An 18,352-nucleotide genomic window follows, 5' to 3' on the forward strand; every position below is an offset into this window, starting at 1 on the left:
TATCTATTCTGGAGACACCTGTAGACTAGGCTACTTATACTGGGGACACCTATAGACCTGGATACCTGCACTGGGAAAATCTTTAGACCTGGTTACTTCCACTGGGGATACCTTTTGACCTGGTTACCTATACTAGGGGCACCTATTTTGGGGGAACTGCTGCCAGATTAACTATTTTTGGGGAACTGCTGCTGCCAGATTAAGTGTATTTTGAGAAACAGCTGCCAGATTATGTGTATTTTTGGGGAACCGCTGCCAGATTGTGTATAATGGGGGAACTGCTGCTTCCAGATTCTGTGTATTTTGGGGGAACCACTGCTGCTACATGTATTTTCGGTGATCTGCTGCCAGATTATGCATATTTTGGGGAGTCGCTGCCAAATTATGTGTATTTGGGGGAACCGCTGCTGCCAGATAACGTCTATTTTGGGGGAACGACTGCCATATTATCTGTATTTTGGAATAACCTCTGCCAAATTGCATGGATTTTTGGTGAAATGCTGTCAGATTACATGTATTTTGGGGGGAAACACTATGGCAGGGTTCAAACTTCCCCGGCAGACCTTTTACACCACTGCTAAGGTCATGTATATTTTGCCCCACCCATATTCTGTTGCGTGACCACACCCATTTTTTGGCGGTTTTTCTTATCAGTATAAAATATAACATATTTACTGTTGTCAGTCAAATATTATATCTTAGTCTGTAAAAATATAACGTGAAAGGTGGGAAACACTGGTATGGGGGCCCCATAATCTCCTATTGCCCGGGGGCCCCATGAGTTGTCAGTCCGCCCCTGCTTGGGATGGCCCCAAACCACTAGGAAAGTATAGGGGACTAAAAGAGACTGAAAAGCCTTCCTACTGAAAAGCATAGCTCAGTGTAATTTGTTTTCTTAAAACAGAAGTTATTTGTGATAATTCAGCTAGAAGTGAGTGACTGTGGCCACAATGCATTACTACTGAATATGAAAATTACATCTTTATGCCCCTGAAACCAGGCTTAGCAGGAGGCCTTTTTGGTCTCTTTAGTCCCTTATACTTTCCTAGTGGTTCTGTAAAATGTATAAGCTATAGGCTTGCTAAACACCAGCGGCTCTGGATGTAAGCCTTGTTTCAGCGGCATAAAGAGATCATTTGCATATTCAATAGGGATGCATTGTGGGAAACCACAGTTGTTCACTTAAAGTTGAATTATAACAAATACCTTCTGTTTTAAAGGGTAACTGAAATTAAAAGACTATAGAGGCTGCCATGTTTATTTCCTTTTAAACAATACCAGTTGCCTGGCAGCCCTGCTGGTCTGTGGAGCTGCAGAAGTGTCTGAATCACACCAGAAACAAGCATGTAGCTAATCTGTCAGATCTGACAATAATCTCAGAAACGCCTGATCTGCTGCATGCTTGTTCAGGGTCTATGGCTGAAAGTATCAGAGGCAGGGGTTCAGCAGGGCTGCCAGGCAACTGGTATTGCTTAAAAGGAAATAAACATGGCAGCCTCCATATACCTCTCTCTTCAGTTCAGAAGATAAACATGGAGATAAAGTGAAGTCAGCGAAATGCTTAAAGAGAGATCAAAAAGGGTTTAAATGCACCAAAACCAGTTTCTGAATCACCCCCTATGTATGGTTTAGCCCCCGGCAGTCCTCACACTCCATACCTGTGCCGTGTACATTTGAACCAGTTGAGGATGTCCGTGCAGCGAGTGTAATAAATCTGATCGAATGGGTGTGCATAAGATTCTTGCACTGTAACAGCATAGCTGGAAGAGAGGAGAGAGGAGAGGTTAATGGCTTATGGAAACTTGGAAAGATTTCTGTACAGATCAGCATTAAAGATTGCTATAACCTCATCAGAGAATAAATGCCCAGAAAAAGTACAGCGGTCCTAATTACATTTAAAATATGTGTGAGTTCACCTGCCACCACATTTTACTATGAATCTATTTGTGATCTCAGTATGGCCTCACAGTGTCGCGGAAATGCTTTAAATACAGACTTCAATTTCTTTGTAATAGTACTTATTTTATTACATTTTAGGTGAGCTCCAGGCAAGAATAAAAACACTATTTAATCCACTAATGTGTTCAATAAAAATAATGAAATGTATTTCACCTACAGCTCGTAGTGGGGAGCAAAAAGAAAAGAAATAGTTCTCCTAATATGTTAATTAGAGCCACTTAGAAGATAGGATTTGGGATTAGCAAATCAAAGTTTCAAACAGATGATGCAGCATTTAACCAGTGCCTGTGTCCACTACTCAGTGATTTGTTATTTCAACTTCCTTCTCCTAGATGAAGCTAATTAGCATTTCTTTCTCATCTTTAGCAATTACTTTCTCATTAGCAGAAAATAAAATGATTTTACATCCTATATAATGAAACCCCTGTGTCTCTGCGTCTCGTGTCTGTGTGTGTGTTTGTGTGTCCCTGCGTTTGCGCTACTGTGCATGTGCCGCAGGGACACCCTTTGGACAGGGAGCGGAACAGCCAGGGGGTGGCTGGCCAGGCGGATGTGTGTGCGCAGACGGAGCGGGTGCGCGCACGGCGGGCGCTGGCAGCGGTGATGGACCTAGCCTGTTTTTAAATGAGCTAAGGTCATTAGTACTGTATAATCTTTGTACAGCTGCATACACAAGCTGTTAGGGACAGGCTATGTTTGGTTAGTGCTACATTTGTGCTCATTTGTGATGAAAAAAAAATTAAGATTTGTGCTTCTTTTGTTTTGAAGATATTAGCAATTATATTTTCTTTAGACAGTAATATCACCCAGCCCCCTATGAAAGCGCAACATGAAAATGATATGGTTGGGTAGTGCCGCATTTGTGATAGAAAAAAATCCTTATTCTATCTTTCATACTTTTTGAGATATGAACATTTTTGTAAAGGTCAAAAGTTCACCCAGCTGTATATGTTGTAGGTTGATTAAATGAACTTTTGACCTTTATAAAAACTTAAAAATAGTGATGGTAATGTCTAGGATAACTCACGGAGAAGCATGTGATTTGTTTGATCAGCTGATAGATTTGCAATACTCTGATATGATCAAATCTTGTTTTAGCACATGATCATGACTTGCAAATCAGAGACTACTCGCCATGAGTTCTACTAGACATGCCTATCACTTCTCAAAAACGACAATAGCAGGAACAATGATTTTTGCAACATAAATGGGCACAAACAGAGTACTACCCAACCAACCCGATTTTATGCCAATGGGCCGTTGTAGGTGGCCTCTGTGACATCATTGTCTGGAAAAAGCTTTGCTGTATTGCACAGCACTGTTAAGGTAGCCACATGAGTAAGCAATTTGTTGAAGCATAGGTGAAAGATCTTCTGCCACTTTGTACTGCCCCCTTGTTCCATTCTGCACTGTTAGACAGTAGACAGTATTTCAGCAGAAATGTAACTTTGATCTCACTACTGGAGCTAATTTGTACTGGCCGATTCTATGAATAACGTCCACTACACTTTTCTGCTGCCCTCAACCCACCATCCTCCACAATCCCAAGGGTTCTCATTGGGATCCAGCGTGCAAAGAACTTGCATGTCTGATCTGTATCATAATATTGATTAATAATACCTTCATTTTAATAGATGTGATGTTTATATCAAACCTAATATCTAATCTATTGAAAAAAATATAATTATGTATGACCATCTTTAGTCCAAGCACTGTGAGTTACAATACAGAGCATAATAATGTCTCATAGTTAGCTGCTGACCTGCATTGTCCAGTCAGCAGCAGGATGCAGAAGTGGCTTTGACTAAACTGTGATCCTGAACAGCAGAGAAGAGGGGAGGCCACAAAGCTGTTTAGGTGCTTCTAAGCTTTATGTAGTTCTGGGAATACATTTGAAAATGTTGCGAGCTAATTAAGGCACAGTGCTAAAGGAATAAAGAATATCATATTCATGCGGTAGTAGAATATTGGTAAATTTACTGATATTCTACAACCTTATTGATATAGTGAAATATAGGCAATATTTGCAGATACTTCACTATGAACTAACCTCACCCTACTCTCACACAGAACCCTCCCCCCGGGCAATTAATAAACTCCCCCACGGCTACTAACAACACTCCCCCTGGGCATCTAATAACACCCCCCCCCCCCCAAACAAATAACCTGCCTCATCCCCAACAAGTAATAAAGCAAAAAATGGGCCCCTAATAAATAGCGAGCACCATGGTCGCCCGCTATGGGTACTGCAACTACAAATAGCGGGCAGGCACACCTGCTATATGTAGACGCAGTTCCCATGTGCCTGCTATTTAGCGAGCTCCCATTTTTGGCCACGATATCATTAACTGCTCTGGCCCTCTGAATCACAGGAATGGCTGGACGGATTAGGACGTTTCCCACCTACTGCATTTCAGCTATGTATTTATCACTGTCCGGAGCTCTGTACTACCTACAGTATAACAAAATACAGCATGAAATACTATTCACTAGCTGTGTGCAGTATAAAATAAATGTCACTTTGCAGAAAAAGCTAAAAATGTCACTTCAGTGGACATTTATTGGTGTAAAGCGCTTTTTTGGAATTTTAGAATATTTGAGTATAAATATGAGCCATAAACATTAATACTGCCTCTAGCGGCATGATAAAGGAAACATGAATAAAAAAAGAGCATACCGGTATATCAAGGAGTGAACACAAAGTACAGCACACAGACCTAGCTACAGTCCCAGCTCACTGGCATTCTGATTCTGATTCACTGATTCTGATGCCCCATCTATAGATGTCTATAGCTATGCTATAATAGCAAATGGCTTAGCTTTGAATGAGCTGATCAAAACTTTGAATAATCCTTGGAGTTTAATTGGACTTGCAGTAGAACTCTAGGGAGAATCTTAAACAGTCAGGCCCAGATTTACATCACAGGAGCCTAAAGGCACAGATGCCCTGGCACCCTAGACTTCACCCTCCGCGAACCTACAACCCCCCACAAAACTGCACTGCAAGTGTGCTGGCTGTCCCAACTGTCACTTCACCCTTACTTCCTTTGCCCATCATAGGTAGCTACAGGCAGGGGTGAGCCTGGGGTGCCTGGCACCTGGGTGCAAGATTTTCTCTGGCGCCTATGGGAGTGGTTAAATTAACCGCGCCCAACCACATAACCACACCCATGTCCTGCCTAATCACACCCATGTCCCCCATTTAGGTAGTGAGTGACAGGGACCCCCGTTTAAGTAGTGAGTGACAGGGACCCCCGTTTAGGCAGTGAGAGACAGGGACCCCAGTTTATGTAGTGAGTGACAGGGACCCCCTTTAGGTAGTGAGTGACAGGGACCCTTTAGGTAGTGAGTGACAGGGACCCCCTTTAGGTAGTGAGTGACAGGGACCCCCTTTAGGTAGCGAGGACCGGCGGGAAGGGGGGGGGAGATATGGTAGGTATAGTAAAAGTAGCCCCTGGGGAGGAAGGGTTGGTTACGGCAGCAAGGACAGTCAAGGTTTAGTTATGGGGGGTACACACCTCCCATCTTGCAGCACTCACACTGATACACACACACACACACACACACACACACCTATACACACACACACACACCTATACACACACACACACACCTATACACACACACACACACACACACACACACACCCCTATACACACACACACACACCCCTATACACACACACCCCTATACACACACACACCTATACACACACACACCTATACACACACACACACACCTATACACACACACATAAACATACACACACACACACACACACACTTCTTCCATCTTGCAGCACTCACACCACACACTTCATCTTACAGCACCTACACTGATAAGCAAACATTCTGCAGCAGAAGCTTAGCTGATACACATGATACACCATCTCACTTTCGCTCCTGCTTACTGATTCTCCCCCATGCAGTGCAGATACACATCTGCTCTCTCCTCCTCAACTTGAGAAATGCCGATTTCTGGAAGGTGGGGGAAGGGAATTCCTTCTCTGCTCCCTGCTTGCTACGATAAACTCCGAGGAGGAAAGGTCAGACCAGACACTAGCATGGATTAAGTATAGAGATTAGAGACTTGTCTTGCCTAATTTCACGTGCTTCTGGGACTGTCTGCCATCACAGGTGCTACACCACCCCTGGTCAGTGAACTGCCACACTCAGCGATCCCTTCCAAGAAGACGTCGGGGGCGGAACAAATGAGTGATAGAGCGTAACCACGCTCCTCTATCACTCCGTACATAGGGCAGAACAACCAGGCTTAATCAACAGAGTGAAAGGCAAGTAGCAAGAGGACGGATGGGAGGGGGCGGAGCCGCGAGCAGGGTAGTTTACAATATACACCGGCGGGCCAGAGTTTGACACCTGTGTGGGAGAGGGGAGCGGCGGCCGGGCGGCGCCTCTCAGAGAGAGGCGCCTGGGTGCACTGCACCCGCAGCACCCGCCCAGGCGCGGCCCTGGCTACAGGTGCCCCTTAGTATTGGGTAGCCAGAAGTCCTCTCAATATTAAGTAGCTAGAGGTGCCCCTGACTGAAGGGAGATCTCATCAAAGTTGTTCTCGTCAGCGGAATGCTGAAAGCAAGGCGAGTAACATCTCAGTTACACGCTCACCAGTTCTCTGCATAGGGAAGGAGGGAGGGAAGGGCTCGAAGAGGGGAGGGGGCCACTTTTCCAACATCAGGCGCCTGTAGGCACATGCCTGCAGTGCCTTATGATAAATCCAACCCTGGTTACAGTTTATGTTCAGGGCTGGCCTATGACATTTGTAACCTTTGTGGCTCAACAAGGTACCATTAATAGAGTCGGGAAGGGCGGCGTCACTTTTCTCCTAAACATGTACAGTACATGCCTTCTCTGTCACCATGACTCACAATGCAGAGTGTACTACAGAAACTTTCTCTACTTTGGCAATGTTATGGAGCCCTTCTAATTATTATGTTTCTACCGGATGGGTATAGCTCTACATCTCAATTATTCCAAGGTAGTATGACATTTTATGCTACTTAAGGTTGGTGCAGAGAGGGGTCAGTCGTCCTGACAAAGAGATAACAGCTGGTAGCTCTACTTTGTTGAAAGTAAAAAGAGGCCCTTTACATACTGTATCTATCTTGTTTCAGGTGTCTTTAAAGCGGACCTGAACACAGAACTTCCTCTCTGCTCTGAAAGATAACCAACAGCATAATAACCTTTCCAGAAAAACATTTCCTTGTTACAGGTCATACAAATCCTGCAATAAATCTGCAGTGTGTCTACTTCCTGCTTTCATGGAAGCAGACATATATTTAACATCCTATGTTGACACATTAGGTGCTCTGCCGAGGGGATTATTGAGCTGATCAAATTAGAGCTGTGATTAGTCAGATGAAGAGGAATTAAAGGTGTTCTGTTGACCTTTTAAAAAACAAATACTGCCACTTACCTGGGGCTTCTATTGGCCCCCTGCAGCTGTCATGTCCCACACCATCCTCCTCCGCTGCGCCGTTTCCCACTGCCGGCACCGGTGTAATTATTCGTCTAACTAGACGAACAACAGTGCGGCTGCGTGGCCGGGGCCGCACACATGCTCGCTCCCGCGCGTCTCAGCAGGAGCTTACTGGGCAGGTGCAGTACGAAGTTTTCCTGTACTGTACGTCTATTCGTCTGGTTAGACGAATTATTACACCGGCGCCAGCGGGGAGGAACGGCGCATCGGAAGAGGACAGCGTGGGACATTTCAGCTGCAGGGGGCTGATAGAAGCCCCAGGTAAGTGGCAGTTTTTGTTTTTAAAAGGTCAACAGAACGCCTTTAAACAGGCCAAACTGTCTAAATACATACAGGGTGCATTTCTCTGTTTTTTCCATCTGTCCTATCCAAGAGTTCAGGTCCAGTTTAAAGTAATGACTACATATTGGCTTTGAGCTTGTAAAGTACAGTATGTAAGAAAGGTCACAAGTGTGATCCTGCATTCCCCCTAGGAACCAGCTACGGATTATTACAGAAAACATAAAACAGGCCTTCATCAACAAACACGCCACCCATCCTGTTCCCGGCGTGCTGTATTGGTGTCACACTTTGATGCTGCCCCACACAAGGCAATAGCTTTCAGCTTCCTGCTTCTCATCTCCTGAAATCCTCAGTTTCACAACGTTTTGTTCTCACAGTGGTGAAATATTTGACATTCTCTTAGCATCAAGGAGAACCTGGTGACATTCAGAAAAGCGAGTTATTTTATATTTCATGATGGCAGAGAAGGCCCCTCCCTATTACCAGCCTAAGCTTTGACCCTTCACCGTGTGAGATATTACCAGCTAAGTAAGAAAGTCGTCCTGGTCATTGGAACCAATCAATTCTGGTATTTCATTTTTGTTTCTCCTCGATTGGGTGCCTGCCACTCTGCCTCTGCTTTCCCAAAATCAATACCTTCCATTTGTGATTGGAATAAAAGTTACAAAGCATCACCCTTGCTTCGCTCTGGCTCAGCACTGCGCTTGATTCACAGTATAATCTGACGTTCCGAAGAACACCAAGAAGTGAAGGTCATCTGACCATTTAGGGGAAAACAGTATTCAATTTCAAAAGCACAAACAGCTCTACGCTCAGCGGCAAGGCTTCCTGCGATATACTCTGCAAATACAGTTCATTTAAAACGTGTCCCGCTAAGTCCCTTAAAGATAACAGTTATGAATGGAGAGGGTATACAATTATGCAGAAGATAATGTTGTACCTATTTGCATATATATATCAGTACAAAAGAGGTTTTTATTTTTAAAGAGGAACTCCAGTGAAAATAATGTAATAAAAAAGTGCTTCATTTTTACAATAATTACCGTATGTATAAATGATTTAGTAAGTGTTTGCCTATTGGAAAAAATCTTTTAAATCCCTGATTTACATTCTGACATTTATTACATGGTGACATTTTTACTGTTCGCAGGTGATGTAGCTGCTGCATGCTTTTTTGGCAGTTGGAAACAGCTATTTCCGACAATGCAACAAGGTTCACAGACAGGAAACTGCCAGGAGTACCACGGTCCTCAGAGTTTCTTGTGACAGGGGCTTCACCACAATATCAGTCATACAGCGCCCCCTGATGGTCTGTTTATGAAAAGGAATAGATTTCTCATGTAAAAGGGGGTATCAACTACTGATTGGGATAAAGTTCAATTCTTGGTCGGAGTTTATCTTTAAGTTATTGCTGGATGCCTACATAATTTAGTGTTTGGAGATATTATATAACATAAAAATCTAGAACAGCTAGACTATAGTCATCTGCACTAAGACTAAAAATTGAGGCTACATTAAATACTCACGTACAAGCCTAATTTTTCAGTACAAAAAAATGCCCCTCGGCTTATATGTGAGTCAGTGCAGCAGAACAGATGGTGAAGCAGGTTTTGTGACTGGCAGAGGAGTGTAATGATCATGCACTAGTGATCCTGCTCTTGCCAGCTGCCTCCCTGCTGTGTCCATGCCCCCCATCCCCTGCAACATGGTGTGCAGGGTGTGCTACTCAAGACTACCTATGTCCCCTGGCTTGTGGAGCGGAGCGTGCAAGCAACGTGTCAGCGGTGCAATGATTGAGGATTCTTCCTGTGTGGCAATCGCTGTGTCTCATATCTATGACACCATCTATTGGCATCTTAAAACACAGCTGTATCATCCTTGAGGCACATCTGGCTATGAGGAGGGGGGCTGACTTGTACTGGGGCACATCTGTCTACTGTGGAGGGGGGCTATACTGGGAAGAGGGTTATATGCGAGTCAAACACTTTTGCCTGGTTTCTGGTGGAACCGTGGTTACCTCGGCTTATAGGCGGGTCGGTTTATATGTGAGTATATACAGTAATTTAAAAAGGTCTAAATTATCCAGATCTAAGTGACGAAAAAATTCTCAGTGAAAAAAATTCTAACAGTAACTTATTTTCACACTGAAAAAAAATCTGGATGAATTATAGTACCATAATTCTTCTGAAGGTAAAACCCTAAGGACATAAGGAATAAGAGAGAGCGGGAATAGGAGGAGAAATAGAATAACAGGTTTGTTCCTCAGCTTCACCCAGTAAAGTGACATAACACAGACTACTGTAATAAGTAGGGGTGGCCAAAGAGATGCTAATAATAGATGCACATTTAATTCACAGTTTGTTTAGCTTGGAATTAGGCCAATCAATGCACCTCCTGTCTAATGTGATTAGCCAAATTCCAAGCTTCAGAGAATTTACATTACATTTTCATATAAGCCATAACGAAAGGGGGTTTCACTGGTGAATGAGCAATGGGGCTGGAAAAGTTGAAAGGTGTAGCACCCCTGTTTAACCACTTTACATCTAGATCTGTTTCCGCCTTTTGCCATTTTAGCTATCTCCCTATTTAATCAGCAATAACTTTATCCCTACTTATGACACCTAAATTATATTTTTATTTTTCAAGCCAAACTAGACTTTCATTGGGTGGCATTATTTTTCCAAGAACAGTTTTATTTTCTATAAATTTTCAATAAAGTATAAATCTACTGTAGATAAAAAAAAACATAAATTACATTTGTCTATCTCTCCCGTTTATCAAAAAGCTTAAAGAGACACTGAAGCGAAAAAAAAAAAATGATATAATGAATGGGTTGTGTACTACGGATAATTACTAGAAGATTAGCAGCAAAGAAAATATTCTCATATTTTTATTTTCAGGTATATAGTATTTTTTCTAACATTGCATCATTCTATAATATGTGCAGATTACACAACACTCAGCATTCAAAATGATTCTTTCAGAGCAGTCTGTGAATTAATGACCTCTCCTCTGCCAGAGAAAAAGAAATGTGTTTACTAACAGTTGAGATAATAAAAGTCAGAAGACAGCCCTCTCCACGACTTTGAAAGTCGTAGAGCTTAATGGCTTTTTTGCATAGAGATAACAACTGGAGTTTCTTAACTATTCCTGTACTGGAAACAATTAGACTGATGTATCTGATCTTAATGTTTTATTTCTTAGCTATACTATACATACAAATCATAATATCATAATTTTTTTTTCACTTCAGTGTCTCTTTAAATTATGTTCCCCTCACAAGTTAAGGTGGTGATATTTGATTCTGAACTGAGAAAACAAAAGTATTTTTTTATGGTAAAAATGATCGACCATGCTCGATCGTACACTGCTGTGCTTCAGGTACAAGACGTATATCTATCTCCTCGTGGCTTGCCTGTAGTTACGCAGGATGTAGCTGATGCTAACGTGGTTTAAGGCCTGAGCCCACTGACGCAGTTGTGTCCACTTTTCAGTTACACATCAGTGTTACAGATGCTGAAAAGCGGACAGAAGCAGACACAACTGTGTTAGTGGGCACAGGCCCTAAAAGATAAGAGGTTTGATACAGTATATAAAGAGGAACTATACTGAAAAAAATGAATACATTTGCTTATTGTTTTTACAATGTTCATGTATAAATGATATAGTCAGTGTTTGCCCATTGTAAAATCTTTCCTCTCCCTGATTTACATTGTGAAATTTACCGCAGACGGCACATCTTTAGTCCTGTCAGGTGCAGCTGTGGGTCCCCTGTTACATTCGGCTTCAACAACTCTACACCACAAGTCCCCAAGCCTAGCAAGATTCCCCTTGTGCTAACCTCCCCCTCAACAACAACAAAAATTAAAGTGAACCTCCGGACAAAAAATCGACTCAGCAGCACTGAAAAGGCCTGGAGTTTCTTTAACAGTTTCACAGCATCAGAACTTTGTTTCTCTTATACAAGCCTCATTTTTAGCTGCACAGAAGAAAACTGCCTGGGCTTTTTTCCCCTGATGCTGTGCAAAGCATGATGGGATTTCTGATTTTGTTGTTCTCGTTCTGCTGTTTTGGTGCAATTTTTTTTTTTTTTTATATTTTGAATTTGACATTTGAAGCCTAGCGTTTGCAGCTGGGAGGGGTAATCAGGACAAAGGACAGTTGGAACTGTGTCTCCTGCTCCTTGTCACCTCCTTTCAAACAAAAAGATGGCTGCCCCCATGACGAAGATGGCAGCCCCCATGAATCACAAACATTTGCCTGTTCTTTTAAAACAGGGTGGGTAAGAGATTATATTACTTATCTATTCTAATTAACATAACTAATGTAACTTGATGACATTATGTTTGTTTAGGCTGAAGTTCCCCTTTAAGCATGCGTATTATCCCTTTCCACTCCCACACACAGATTTGGTATAAGCCCCCTAATGCAAAACTTATCTGGCTGGCTCTATATGCTGTAAGTTCCTCCATGCCAAGTATCACATGCAGTGGTAAAAACGATTCAGCCTACTACCTGAATCTACCATAACTTTCTTTGTGCAAATTATTATTTGCTCTCAAAATCCTGCATAACCCCCTTGGTGCTGCGTAATATTCCTGCACCGAACCCAGTGTACTCGCTTTAGTGGTCAATACCACCACGACCCTGGAACATCTAAAAGAACTCCCCCCACCCCACCGCCCCAAATATGCACCTCTAAAAGTCTGTTGAAGTTAGCAAAGGGAAGAAACGTACCTCAAAACATTCTGTACTGAGAGAATGAAGACAAAATTAGACGGCCAAGTGTGTAATTTAGGTGCAGGCTGCTGGTACAGCATGTGATGCCCTGCTTCGATATTGATGTTGTGGTGTGGTGAGCTCCATTGATTTGATAGGAATAATCACTTTGTGTTGACCACTGTGTCTTTGCAGGGATCTACTGCTGTGCTTTGCTAGCAGTGAAAAACCTATAAGGATTTACAGAGCGAACTTTGTCTATGATGTGCTAGGGCTAGTTCAAAAATCACTAAGCGTTGCAGTAATGATTCCCAGCATGTCCCTAGCGATTTTCTATTTTTGGAGTGTTTGCATTTAGCAATCTTGTAGTTCTTGTGGCAAAACAGGAAGTTTGGCAAACAACTGTGAGAGAACGCGGAAAAGCCGCCGTGTGTGCTGATAGCAAGGCGGCTGATTCCGCGTCCGGCACGGCAGTTTGCACGTGGAAGCGTGCGTCTGATAATCTGAAAGAACGCGGAAAAGCCGCTGCATGTATGGACAGCAAGGCGGCTGGTTCCGCGTTCAGCGCGGCGGGTTGCACGCAGCAGCGTGCATCTAGTGTGGCTGAGTCTATTAGTGCACATAGGTTCAGGATTACATACAGGTGTCCAGAGGTTAGTACTATATCTGTATTATTGGTGATTCTGCAGATCATCCATAATCAGGTATATATCTGCATTCTTGGTGATACTGCAGATCACCAATAATCAGATTCTCTCTGCGTGCTGACACCAATCGTTACAGAACGGCAGAATAAACCCAAATGGACGCACTCAACAGCTGTCTGAATGCACTCACCACCTCGGTGAAGAATTTCATCCAAGTGCTGGACAATCATCAGACCCAGATCAATGCCTTGTCTGGGTCTGCGCAAGTCCAACAGACGGCTGTGGATACAGTGCGATCTGCTCCAGGGACAGACTTACGTATGCCTGTGCCCGAAAGGTTTTCTGGCCACAGATCTGACTTTCATAACTTTAGGAATCGAGTGTTATCGTACTTTGTGTTGAGACCTAATTCTTCAGGAACCGTAGCACAAAGAATTACGTTTATTAAGACTCTATTGTCAGGAGATTCTCAGACCTGGGCATATAATCTCCAGCCCGGGAATGAGGCTTTAGCCTCGGTGGAGGCATTTTTTAAAGCTATGGCTATAATTTATGACGATCCGGGCATTGCCTCTACCTCTGAGCGGAAGCTCAAGACTTTACGGCAGGGCAAGGATCCGGTTGAAGTGTACGCAGCTGAGCTGAGTTCAGAAAATGGGCAGTTTCAGCTAGATGGGGCTCATTCGCACTTCTAGACTGTTTTTTGTCAGGGCTGTCAGACGCGGTCTCAGCGCTAATGTTGGGTCATCCTGAGCCAAAATCTATCGATGAGGCTATTTCATTAGCAGTCAGGGTTGATCGCCACCTAAATTACCAAAGACAGACTCGGGGTAGGAACAATGTGAGATATGTGTCCTACGCTGCACCCCCATCTGTTTCCTCTTCACCCGTTTTGCCTCCACCAGAACCAATGCAGATTGGTCGGTCAAGATTGTCCCGGGTGGAGCGAAAGCGCAGAGAGACAGAGTAACTTTGTTTATACTGTGCAGAGGGGGGTCATAGAGTGCAGAATTGTCCCAAAAAGTCGGGAAACGATGCCGCCTAGGTGTAGTCGGAGGTAATACCCTAGGCGTGCAGTCGTTACCTCTAGATGATAAACGTTTGCTTCTCCCTTGTACCGTAGTTTGGGAAGATAGGACTGAGACCACTGAGGCCTTCATTGATTCTGGCTCAGCAGCCTACTTTATGGATTACGAGTTTGCTAAGAAATTGGGGATTCCAATTTCCCCGTTGAAACAACAGATTCTGGTCACTCCAGTGGATGACTCCCCCCTGCAGAGTAACCACCCTCTGTCTCAGACCCCAGAGTTAGGGGTCACAGTGGGGGTGTTACATGAAGAGAATTTACAGTTTCTGGTTTTGCGAATGACAACCTCCACGATCATTCTTGGTATGCCATGGTTACAACTTCACTCGCCTCACATCAATTGGGCTACAGGTCAGCTAACGAGCTGGTCTACCCATTGCTATCATCATTGTCTAGCAAAGGCAACCTTAGGTCAAACCAAGATTCACATGGAGGGATTGCCAGATCAGTATTCAGAATTTGCGGACGTGTTTTGTCCCAAATCGGCAGATAAACTTCCTCCACACTGTCCTTTTGATTGCCCCATTGATCTCAGGTCTGGTTGTATGCCCAATAGAGGTCATCTCTATAATTTATCTGGGCCAGAGAAATTAGCCATGCAAGAATACATCCGAGAAAATTTACCTAAGGTCTTTATTCATCCTTCTCGGTCCCCAGCAGGGGCAGGTTTCTTTTTTGTGAAAAAGGATGGAGGCCTCCGCCCATGCATTGATTATCGGGGCTTAAATAAAATTACAGTAAAAAATCGTTATCCTCTGCCCTTGACAGACGATTTGTTTACTCAGGTCACCAATGCTAAGATTTTCTCGAAGCTGGATTTAAGGGGTGCATACAACCTTGTGCGTATCAGGGACGGTGATGAATAGAAGACGGCCTTTAACACACCCGACGGGCATTACGAGTACCTGGTGATGCCCTTCGGGTTGTGTAACGCCCCGGCCGTCTTCCAGGAGCTGATTAACAAGGTCTTCAGAGAGGTATTGGGCAAATTCGACTTGGTGTACTTGGACGACATACTAATTTTTACATCCAACCTCTCAGAACACAGGAAACATGTTAAGTTTGTGTTACGAAAGTTAAGACAAAATATGCTGTACGCTAAATTGGAGAAGTGCATTTTCGAAGTGACCTCTGTCGCCTTTCTGGGGTACATAATTTCGACCTCTGGCCTCTCTATGGACCCTGGAAAAGTCTCAGCTGTCTTGGAGTGGCCCCAGCCTGTGGGACTGAAGGCTCTCCAGAGATTCCTGGGGTTCGCCAACTACTACAGGAGGTTCATAAAGGGGTACTCCACGGTGATTTCGCCTCTCACCAGTCTCACCAAGAAAGGGGCAGATACTCACCACTGGTCCCCTGAGGCCCATGCTGCTTTCTCCACTCTGAAGAAACTGTTCTGTTCTGCACCCATACTGAGACATGTTGACGTCACCTTTCCCTTTATCGTGGAGGTAGATGCCTCAGAGGTAAGGTAGAGGCTGTGCTGTCTCAGCGTTCTGGTTTACAGGGAAAACTGCATCCCTGTGCCTATTTCTCCCGTAGGTTTTCACCCACAGAGAAAACTGCAATAGGGAACTTCTAGCCATCAAATTGGCCTTTGAGGAATGGCGACATTGGCTAGAAGGAGCAGAACATACCATTACTGTTTACACTGACCACAAAAATTTGGAGTACATTGAGGGCGCTAAGAGACTTAGCCCCCAACAAGCCCGGTGGTCATTATTTTTCTCAAGATTCAGATTTGTAATCACGTATACCCCTGGTAGTAAGAACATCAGGGCTGATGCCTTATCCAGGTTTTTTGAGCCTGAAACAGCACAGCCCTCAGACCCAGATACCATTGTCCCTCAGAAAATGGTTCTGGCAGCCACTGAGACCTGGAAAGACTGGACGCTCACGTTGGGTCCGTTCCAACAAGATGTACCAGAGGGGAAGCCTGAGGGGGTCATGTTTGTACCATTGCCTTTACGCCTACAAATATTGCAGCTGTTCCATTCCCACAAAAATGCTGGGCATCCTGGGGCCACCAGAACTCAGGATCTCATTGCGAGATATGCTTGGTGGCCGTCATTGGCAACAGACTGCAAGGAGTATGTGAGAGAATGTGCAGTGTGTGCCAGAAGCAAACCCTCCCATCAGGCACCTGTTGGAACGTTACAGCCTTTACCAGTTCCGAGTGAACCATGGACCCATTTGTCCATGGATTTTGTGGGCGAACTCCCCAGGTCTGAGGGCATGACAGTCATTTGGGTGGTAGTCGATCGATTCAGTAAGATGGCCCATTTTGTCCCCCTGAAAGGACTCCCCTCGGCCCAGGAATTGGCCGATCTCTTCATCCAGCATATTTTCCGCCTACATGGCATTCCGGAAAATATAGTGTCAGATCGGGGAGTCCAATTTGTTTCCAAGTTTTGGAGGGCATTCTGCCATCAGTTAGACATGGAGCTTTCTTTTTCATCAGGCTACCACCCACAAACCAATTGTCAGACCGGAAGGACCAATCAGTCCCTGGAACAGTTTCTGAGGTGTTATGTGGCCGATGCACTGGGTCAAATTCTTGCCGTTTGCAGAATTTGCACACAACAATCTGAAGAGTTCTTCCTCAGGATTTTCCCCATTTCAGGTGGTGACGGGAAGCAGTGATGAGCGAAAATGCAAATATTCTTTTCACCGAATTTTCGAAAAAAATAATTACTATTTTCGTTTCGAAAGGCGAAAATTCGCCAAATAATTTCGCATTAATTTTCGCCATAAAGTCAGTTTCTTCCGTGTTTAATATCTAAGCCCCCTTACAAACTAGAATCACCACATTTGCAGGGTATATTAAGGAGATATGTGGGTACAAGAGGAAAAATTTTTTTTTGCAAAACGACCTTATAGTTTTTGAGAAAATCGATTTTAAAATTTCAAAGAAAAAAGGATACATTTAAATGCAGTAAATGACAATTACTGTAGCAAACCTAGCGGTAGTGTAAATTTAATAATATCAAATGAAAGGGCCAAGTGCAAAGGGCCAAGTGCAAAGGGCCAAGTGTCAAATGCAAAGTGTCAAGTGCAAAGTGTCAAGTGCAAAGTGCAAAGTGCCAAGTGCAAAGTGCCAAGTGCAAAGTGCCAAGTGCAAAGTGTTAAATGCAAAGTGCCAAGTGTTAAATGCAAAGTGTCAAATGCAAAGTGCCAAGTGCAAAGTGCCAAGTGCAAAGTGTTAAATGCAAAGTGCCAAGTGCAAAGTGTTAAATGCAAAGTGCCAAGTGCCAAGTTGCAAAGTGTTAAATGCAAAGTGCCAAGTGCAAAGTGTTAAATGCAAAGTGTCAAATGCAAAGTGCCAAGTGCAAAGTGTTAAAGGGACACTTAAGTCAAACAAAAAAAATGAGTTTTACTCACCTAGGGCTTCCAATAGCCCCCTGCAGCTGACCGGTGCCCTCGCCGTCTCCCTCCGATCCTCCTGGCCCCGCCGGCAGCCACTTCCTGTTTCGGTGACAGGAGCTGACAGGCTGGGGACGCGAGTGATTCTTCGCGTTCCCAGACACATTAGCACCCTCTATGCTGCTATATGATATATGCTATAGCAGCATAGATGGCGCTATTGTGGCCAGGAACGCGAAGAATCACTCGCGTCCCTAGCCTGTCAGCTCCCGTCACCGAAACAGGAAGTGGCTGCTGGCGGGGCCAGGAGGATCGGAGGGAGACGGCGAGGGCACCGAACAGCTGCAGGGGGCTATTGGAAGCCCCAGGTGAGTAAAACTCATTTTTTTTGTTTGACTTAAGTGTCCCTTTAAATGCGAAGTGCACTTTGCATGGCACTTTGCACTTTGCATGGCTCTTTGCACTTAGCCCTTAGCACTTGGCCCTTTGCACTTGCACTTAGTGCTTGCACTTGGCCCTTTGCGCTTGCACTTGGCCCTTTGCGCTGGCACTTGGCCCTTTGCGCTTGCACTTGGCCCTTGGACCTTTGCGCTTGCACTTGGCATTTTGCACTTGGCATTTTGCACTTGGCCCTTAGTACTTGGCCCTTTGCGCTTGCATTTGGCCCTTTGCGCTTGCACTTGGCCCTTTGTGCTGGCACTTGGCCCTTTGCGCTGGCACTTGGCCCTTGACCCTTTGCACTTGGCAGTTTGCACTTGGCACTTGCCCCATGGCACTTGCACTTGGCCCTTTCTTTTGATATTAC

At 44.2% G+C, this 18,352-nt stretch overlaps 1 protein-coding gene across 1 annotated transcript in view; it reads right to left on the reverse strand.

The window, feature by feature from the left end:
• The window catches only part of MEGF11 (multiple EGF like domains 11), a 714,010-nt gene that overhangs the window by 541,608 nt on the left and 154,050 nt on the right, over positions 1 to 18,352 (reverse strand). The window contains exon 3 of the mRNA XM_068273562.1: positions 1,659 to 1,760. Within this exon, the coding sequence (XP_068129663.1) occupies positions 1,659 to 1,760 (102 nt within the window). The remainder of the gene's footprint in view (positions 1 to 1,658; positions 1,761 to 18,352) is intronic.

This window comes from Hyperolius riggenbachi, chromosome 3 (assembly GCF_040937935.1).
Source record: "Hyperolius riggenbachi isolate aHypRig1 chromosome 3, aHypRig1.pri, whole genome shotgun sequence".
NCBI classification, from domain to species: Eukaryota; Metazoa; Chordata; class Amphibia; order Anura; family Hyperoliidae; genus Hyperolius; species Hyperolius riggenbachi.